Source organism: Hippocampus guttulatus, chromosome 1, assembly GCF_054856545.1.
Source record: "Hippocampus guttulatus isolate MCC_2025c chromosome 1, RoL_Hgut_1.0, whole genome shotgun sequence".
In the NCBI taxonomy this organism is placed as follows: domain Eukaryota; kingdom Metazoa; phylum Chordata; class Actinopteri; order Syngnathiformes; family Syngnathidae; genus Hippocampus; species Hippocampus guttulatus.
In genome coordinates this window covers 15,369,856-15,378,030 of record NC_141261.1, presented here as the reverse complement: position 1 = coordinate 15,378,030, position 8,175 = coordinate 15,369,856, and the positions used below count along the sequence as shown (strand labels likewise).

The 8,175-nt window shown below is 51.1% G+C and overlaps 3 protein-coding genes across 3 annotated transcripts; 2 read left to right on the top strand and 1 right to left on the bottom strand.

The window, feature by feature from the left end:
- Window positions 1-1,059: 1,059 nt before the first annotated feature.
- On the bottom strand, window positions 1,060-2,059 carry LOC147210606 (gamma-crystallin M3-like). The gene is made up of 3 exons (XM_086113338.1): window positions 1,821-2,059; window positions 1,477-1,740; window positions 1,060-1,385 (listed from the first exon to the last, which is right to left on the bottom strand). The coding sequence occupies exons 1-3, from the start codon at window positions 1,929-1,931 to the stop codon at window positions 1,107-1,109; spliced, it is 654 nt and encodes a 217-aa protein (XP_085969464.1). The 5' UTR covers window positions 1,932-2,059; the 3' UTR covers window positions 1,060-1,106.
- A 61-nt stretch (window positions 2,060-2,120) lies between these two features.
- On the top strand, window positions 2,121-4,332 carry LOC147210605 (gamma-crystallin M3-like). Its single transcript, XM_086113351.1, has 3 exons — window positions 2,121-2,366; window positions 2,438-2,686; window positions 4,015-4,332. Exons 1-3 carry the CDS (start codon window positions 2,313-2,315, stop codon window positions 4,288-4,290), a joined length of 579 nt encoding a protein of 192 aa, XP_085969477.1. The 5' UTR covers window positions 2,121-2,312; the 3' UTR covers window positions 4,291-4,332.
- Window positions 4,333-5,406: 1,074 nt separating this feature from the next.
- On the top strand, window positions 5,407-7,103 carry LOC147210604 (gamma-crystallin M2-like). The gene is made up of 3 exons (XM_086113324.1): window positions 5,407-5,574; window positions 5,761-6,003; window positions 6,785-7,103. Exons 1-3 carry the CDS (start codon window positions 5,566-5,568, stop codon window positions 7,058-7,060), a joined length of 528 nt encoding a protein of 175 aa, XP_085969450.1. The 5' UTR covers window positions 5,407-5,565; the 3' UTR covers window positions 7,061-7,103.
- Window positions 7,104-8,175: the final 1,072 nt, after the last annotated feature.

Here is an 8,175-nt window from a genome sequence, read left to right as displayed (position 1 = left end):
CTCATTTTCGAGTTCTCTTGAAGATCCTCTCATTTGTTTTCCAATCTTGAAATGGCCTGGCCCTAGCTGACCTCTCTGAGCTCCTCCGCCCCCGCCCGGTGCCTCAGGGCTGTGGACCGGGCACCGCGAGAGGTACCAAGTACTAAGCGGAGGCCCAGGGGGGGAAACTCATTTTCATTCGTTGGCTTTTGACTCAGCATGAGACTTGATTTTTAGTTGGACTGTTTTTGTGCTTTCTGCTGTCTTTGTTGTGAATTGATTGTTTTATGGTCTGTTGTTGTATGAATTATTTTTTGCCCCATGTACTTTGGATGCAGCGGCGGTTGTTTTCAAGCGCTCCGGAAACACACTCGAGTGGAGGTGAGTTGAGTCCCGTCATGATGTCATGTCTCGTGTTTCATAGCGATTGCAAGTAAGCACTGGAATTATTGGAAGAACACAATTGGAGCGCTCACCAAGCGGCAGTTTTTGTCCGATGTTTCTCTTCAGTGGAACACCTTTTTAGATTTGGAGAGTCAGCGCAACATTGCGTTTTTTTTTTTGTGTGCACATGTGCTCAATGAGCGCTTTTGTGTGCACTCAGTTTCCATTGTGACCGCCACTCAGAGCTCGGCTTCGCGAGAACAACGGCGCACCACCCAAAGTGATGACGCTGTGTTTTGCACGGACAGCAATAAAAAAAAAAAAAACATTTCAAATTGATTCCTGAGCTTTTTGGGGTTTTTTTGTTTTTTTCGAAAGCAGCTTTTACACGCATGCTTTTTTTCCCCCTAAGATGATACCAACAACCTTGATTTTCCGTAACGCCGTGGAATCTTGTGGATGTTTCAGTGCATGAACTCTGAAACATTGCGTGGCCCCAATGATATGGGGAGACAGACGAAGCCACGTTTCGCCGGACCTTCCAGCATTTTCCATCCAGATTTTCATTTTCGCTCACTCGGTTTCCGTGTTCGGAATTTGGCTTTTTGATCCGATGATGACTGACGACACGCGAATAAGCGCGGCGGGCCGGCGCCGTCGAAGGCCTCACAGAGAGTCCACACATCATTTTTCAAATTGGTCTTTCATAATTGTTCCTTTTATTTCTTCAACACGAACGGCAATCAGCACACATCCATGATACGTTTAATGGAGCTGATTTTGCTCACGCTGCTCAGGCCGCTCTCGCGCAGGCTCCTGTGCTCGCCGGGTTTCACGTAGATGACGCGTCCCCGGAAGTTGGGCTGCTCAAAGAGCAGCCAGTGGCCTTCCAGCACGGTGCACGACTGGCAGTCGGACATGTAGAGGCGGTCCTGCAGGGACTCGCAGTCCTCCAGCAGCTCCTGCATCTGGCCGCCGAAATTCTCCAACTCGTAGATCTTCACCCTGAACTGTCCCCTGTGCTGTTGGACCCAAAGCGGACGCGACGCCGTTGCGACGTCTCGGTCGACAATCAACCAACTGGCGCCCCCCCGGCCGGGAAAGCGGACTTACCATGGGGATCAGACGGCAAGAGCGAACGGTGTCCAGTGCCACGGCCCCGACGCCGGTCACGCTCCCGACCCGCGCCAGGTCGGGGTACTCGCCCTTCTTCAGGAAAACCTGGTTGCCGACGAAGTTGGAGCGGTCGTACAGGACGAAGCAGCCGTTCTCCACCCGGCAAGAGCTGCAGCGGCTCATGTGCAGGTGGATGTCGGAGCAGTCGCTGCTGCACTCGTAGGAGCGGCCCTGGAAGTTCTTCTCCTCGAACAAGATGATCTGCGGGGGGGAGACACAAAGGGCTGAAAAGTTTGGCCTGGACGATGACGAACGGGCGACGACGACGGCGCGGCTCTTACCCTGCCCATGGTGACGCTTGGAGTTGTTGCACCCATGCCAACAAACCCGGGGCCTTTTATAGTGACCCTCGGCCTCAGAGAACCTTGGGGCACCTTTGTGCGAAAACTCATGACTCGTCAAAAGTGCAGCGGGCCTCGCATTCTTTGGCCGCTATTGTACGCCGGGCCGCACTTTGGAGAGGGAATGCAAGCTCATCACAGAAGCTCCGTGCTCCTCGGATGACCTCTTCCCAACCGTACAGCGCGCGCGTCCTCTATGGAGGAGTTTCCAGCCCGCTTGAGACCTTTTGTGTCGGCCCACCGCATTGATCTCCGGAGTTGGATTTTTTTTTTTTTTTTTTGCAGCATTAAACATCCGAGTGTAACAAAAGCCACGTTCTGACATACAGTACGGGGAAGTCTCTCAATCCTATAGTGATGCTCGCCGGCGCACAATATAGAGTGATGACTCCGGGGCTTCGGCGAGATGTATAAAAAGGGGGACCAGGATCGATGCCCAAGCTGTACATCTGCAGTCATCTCGCCAATACCATGACCATGGGAAGGGTAAGTAAGAAACGGCGCCGCCATGTGGATTCAAAGGGGGACGACTTGACGATGCCGCTGTTTTTTGACAGATCATCTTCTACGAGGACCGCAACTTCCAGGGTCGCTCCTATGAGACCAGCAGCGACTGCCCCGAGTTGACCACCTACCTGAGCAGGTGCAACTCCTGCCGGGTGGAGAGCGGCCTCTTCGTGGTCTATGAGAAGCCCAACTTCAAGGGACACCAGGTGCTGGTCAGGAGGGGCGAGTATCCCGACAGCCAGCGTCTGATGGGGATTAATACGAGCGACTGCATCAGATCCTCTCGTATGATCCCGTTGGTAGGTGCTCGCGTGACCACAAGCGAGATGCGTGTGTGTGCCTTGGGGGGGCGCCGCTTGCCGGAGTGGCACTGTCGAGGCAGTTGGTCAGCTGAGGGGGTTGGCTCGAGGAACCGATCGGTCGGATAGTCGATGGGGCAATCGCGTGGCTGCTTCTTTACTTCGTTGATCGGTGAGTTGGCAGGAGGACCCAATCCGGTCAAAGTACTGCCAAAGTAGAGCCTTTAAAATACATTGCAGCGCAAAAGGAAACGCAAAACGTTTTCTGAATGCAGAAGTTGAGATGAGGAAGAAAAAAAAAATACTTGTAATACGAATTGCTTCTCAGGTGTTGGTGTAGAGTTAGCCTGTGCTGTCCTAACTAGCCTGAACTGATGACGCCTGGTTTGGTTGAGAGGCTAAACATTTTCCAGATCGCCTGGCCAGTCCAGTTGCAAGCGATCAAATGCCCCCGAGGATGAAATGAAATGAGAATATTCGAAGGCAGGAGGTAGCTAGCATTGGTTGGACGTCTGTCAAAATGACTTGCTCGCTCCCACAGCGGCGCCAACGTTGTGAACGGACCACTTACAACAACAACAAAAAAGCGACATTCGCCGATGCTGAAAACGGAAGAGAACCTTTATGTGATTTGAGATTTGACAAAGAATTTGGGAAACGGCTGTTTTTTAGGCTGCAAATGATTCTTGTTGCCGACACCATGAAATGATTCTCCTCAATGAGGCCATGAATCGGGAATATTTTGCTTCTCTTCGTCATTGAAAAAAAAATATCCAGACTACCCGGACAAAGTCAAGAGCAGAAAGTAGAGACATTTCTTTTCAAATGTAACGGGAAAAGGCATCAAAAAGTCAAGTGCGGACACCTGAAAAAAATTGACGGAAGTACAGAAACAGCATTTGTACAGTCATACCTCGGTTTTCGACCATAATCCGTTCCAGAAGGCTGTTCAAAAACCGAAACCACGCTCTTTATATTTAAAAAAACGTTATTGAACAGGTCTGCTCACAACGGAAGCGTCACTTCCTCGTGTAAGGAAGGCGAGACGAGTCAACAGTGCCACATTCAAGTGTGCTCAGTTTGGTCGAGAACCGATATTCGGTCATAATACTCAAAATTTTTGGTCGAAAACCGCCATCGATTAAGTTTCAGCGCGTCTCCGACTCCGTTTTGGGGGCGGACGATGGTCCGCCGACGAAAACTTTCCAGACGGCCAAATGACATTCCCCCTCTCCGCCGATGATTATTTTTCGGTGCGCGATAGCCGCACGTGGGTGATAACCTTTCGCGTTGCGATCCCGACCTGATCGCTTCCGCTTGCCCCACAGCACAGAGGACCGTTCCGAGTGAGGATCTACGAGAAGGAGAACTTTGGAGGCCAGATGCACGAACTGACCGACGACTGCGACAACGTGGACCGTCTGCGCATGTCCGACTGTCAGTCCTGCAACGTGATGGAGGGCCACTGGTTGATGTTCGAGCAGCCCAACTTCCGGGGGAGGATGCTGTACCTGAAGCCCGGCGAGCACCGCAACCTCCGCGAGCTGGGAGCCAGCAGCATCATCCGACTGAGCTCCATCCGCCGCATCACGGACACCTGTTAGCTTCCTCTCTCGTTTGTTGAATAAAGCAAGTTGAAATTTGAATCTCTCATTCGAGTCAAGACACCTTTCTTGGTCAGGTAGCCCACTCGTTAGCAAAGCGTCCCAAAAGGGAGGGATTGCGCTTGAGTTGTTTTCTCCTCTCGCATTCCCCAAAACGTTAGCATGTTAGCTTCCTCGAGGAGAGGAACGCGACTGCTCGTTAGCAAAGCGTCCCAAAAGGGAGAGATTGCGCTTGAGTTGTTTTCTCCTCTCGCATTCCCCAAAATGTTAGCATGTTAGCTTCCTCGAGGAGAGGAACGCGACTGCTCGTTAGCAAAGCGTCCCAAAAGGGAGAGATTGCGCTTGAGTTGTTTTGTCCTCTCGCATTCCCCAAAACGTTAGCATGTTAGCTTCCTCGAGGAGAGCAACGCGACTGCTCCGTTTGTGTGAGAAGGTGGTTCGCCTCGCATTCCAGAAGGCGTCATCGGTTCATCCGACAAGGCTGACCTCGACGCCGAGCGCTCCGGTTGCGATTGACTCAATGCCCTGAAAAGTGTCCACATGGGCGTGACCATGAGTGTCGAAACCTGACACGATCCACTGTTTGTCTCAAAGACCCTCACGTCGGATGGCGACCAGTCCATTGTTTGTCCATGTGACCGCTCCATTTTTCGTGTATGGACGCCCTAAAATGGACCGGCGACCGGTCCGGTCATTTGAGGTTTTAAAATCGAAGCCCAAACACGAGACCGCCACACGGGCTGAGCGCTATTTTTATTCTTGCATTTGAAGTTTGAGCGGTTCTGGAATATTCCGTCAAAGGATACAATGTCAATGACAGCCAAATTGTTTTGCCAAGGCTGAAATTAATTTGAGATTGTTCCAGCGGCCCTATTTTGGCGTTTGGACCTCTGACGAAAGCCTTTTTGGCCGGCCCAAAGCAACTCTCAGCATTCACAAGTTTGCAACTTCTCGTTTGTTTTTGTTCCGCCCCGTCGACAGCCAGTTTGTGTGCGAGCGCGCAGACAACAAAAGATTTTTTGGGGTTTTGCCACCCACCCTGTCCGTCCCCCATCAAGGGGCACCGCTGCCCCTCTCGTTCCAGCACAACTTTTGATAGCAGCCGATCATCGCAGAGGAACAAAAGGCCATCAAAACGGCACCGGGTCCATTCTGCTGATATGCAAATCCGCCTCATCCGGGTATCAAAGGCTCGCCTCACTCTGCACATTTTGCTAATCGATAAATACTTTGACGGGGGGCTTCGGCAAGGACTGAGCATCGCCGAGCATCGCCATGGGGAAGGTGAGACGGAATGCATCGGAACAGTCGCCGTTTTTATCATTTACTTGATATTCTGCCAGTGCTCGCATTTGTCCGCGATGTACTCGTTTCGTGAGCAGTGAGACGATTCGACACACTGGCAGCATTTCAAGTAAAGAATCTCCGACTCGCGGAGATTCAGTGTCTCTTGGCTGTCTTTGCCCAAAGATCACCTTCTACGAGGAGAAGAAATTCCAGGGCCGCTGCTACAACTGCAGCAGCGACTGCGCCGACCTGCACTCCTACTTCACCCGCTGCAGCTCCATCCGGGTGGAGAGCGGCGTGTGGGTGATCTACGAGAGGCCCAACTACAAAGGCTTCCAGTACGTCCTCTGCCCGGGCGAGTACGCCGACAACCAGCAGTGGATGGCCTTCAGCGACAGCGTCAAATCCTGCCGCGCCATCAAGAACGTAAGGGTCGACTCATTTCAACTCCGCCGCTCCGACGTTTGCCCGCGGTTCGAAACGCCTTGACGCGCTTTAGCGTTTCGAGGCGAGCAAAGGCAACGTTATTTACAGCCAGCGGGTTAGTATCCGCTCGACGCTCGGCGCAGCTTGAGAGAGTGCCGCTCAACCGGCGACTAATTCTTTTAAGCGACTGTCTTCTCCAAATTTGCTCTTTCCCTTCAAGGGAAGTCTTTGTCTGATCTCGTTCCTTTTTATAAGATAAGATAAGATCAGATACGAAAACTTTATTCGTCTCGCAATGGAGAAATTCCCAATTCACAGCAGCAAAGTTATGGAAGGAAGAAGCAGAAGAACAAAATAGAGCAGCCGCCGTCAAGGCGGCCACTCTCGCGGCGCCATCTTGAAGTCAAAATAAACAAAATAACGCAACGCAACGCATAAGACGCAGACAGTCGCGTCATCGTCATCACTTTTCCTGCATAACTTTGTGGTTTGAAGCCGTTCTAGATGAAAGAGGAGAAGGATCAAAGCGGTCATGCTGAAAATGTGCACATGTCTGCTACAAGCTCCGTTTTGAAAGCAAACACGAAGCTGTAGCGTCCGTCCATTGACGAAAAGAGAGATCGGCTCACATCTCCTTTCCCACATCAATCCGCTTCAATTCCAAGCCGCGACTCCCAGTTACGCATCCGCATTTTTTGTTTGTTTTTGTTTCTAATCTTCCTCTGGATGACTCCAACGTCAAAAGTTCGGCGTGACCGCCTCGGTTTCCCTGTGCCGGCAGGTTTACGGCAACGCGTGGAAGTTGAGGCTGTACGAAAGGCCCAACTTCGGCGGACAGATGGTGGAATGCACCGATGACTGCCCCTCGCTGTACGACGCCTACAAGGTGCGCGAGGCCTACTCCTGCGTGGTGAGCGACGGTGCCTGGGTCTTCTACGACCTGCCTAACTACAGGGGGCATCAGTACCTCCTGGAGCAGGGCGAGTATCGGCAGCACGCCGACTGGGCCGCCTCCTCTCCCGGCATCGGCTCCTTCCGCAGGATCACCGAGTTTTAGTCTTCTCTCCCAATGCATCAATAAATGATCAACTGAGTCACAATCTTTGCTCTTTTTTGCTCTTTTGGTTGCTTCGCATGCACGTCGTGAAAACGTTTGCAACTCCATTGGGCTCTGGGGACTCCGATACAGCTTTTTGCGTGGCATCGCTGGATGCTCATCATATTTGCAAAGCATTTGGCTGTAAACCCAATCAAAATTTCCTCTCGGGTTTTCTGAAATCAACTGTGCACGTTTACAAAAGGACTCGCACTCTGTAATCAAGTACAGTAATCCCTCGGTTTCTCGCGGTTAATGGCGACCAAAACCACCCGCGATAAACGAAAATCCGCGAAGTAGCGACCAAGTAACATATTTAGAGCGCACTAACACACACACACACACACACACACACACACACAGGCCAGCGATCCCAGGGCGTGCAGCGGACGTGTTTATGATTGGTCAATTAAGGTGGATTAGACAATTAAGGATGGAGTAACGTGCTTTTGTTCTTATAAGTCTCTCTCTCTCTCTCTCTCTTTCTGTCTCACTCTTTCTCTCAGCAACACACATGCACTCACTCACCTGCCGTGCATGCACACACACATGCCCCACGTGGACCTTCCACGCTTGAGCAGAGTGCGCACACACTAGCACGCATAGTAAACAACACTTAGACACTGATTTTTGCGGACTTCAAAAAAAAATAAAAATAAATTATGAATGTTTGAAAAAATCCGCGATGCACTGAAGCCGCGATAAACGAACCGCGAAATAGCGAGGGATCACTGTCGTAGAGATACTTGTGTTAAAAAGAGACGCCATTACTGTATTGATTTAACCCCTGCGCTTATGTCAAAGTACAAAAGTGCAGACTGAGATGCGACTGCAAAAGTCGTTATTTTTGAGGGGGACTAGTTTTGATGACTTGGCACCAGACACACACACACATACAAAAAAAAGAAATATTTTCTATCATTTGCCTCATGCTCACACTCATGATAAAAGTGGAGAATGACTGCTTCTCCGATATCCCATGTGACCCCCAAGAGCTCAGATAATCAACGAGGACATGAAAGCGCGGTGGATTTCACCTCTCTCTGAGGCAATGTACACTGTATCTCCGTTGGAAA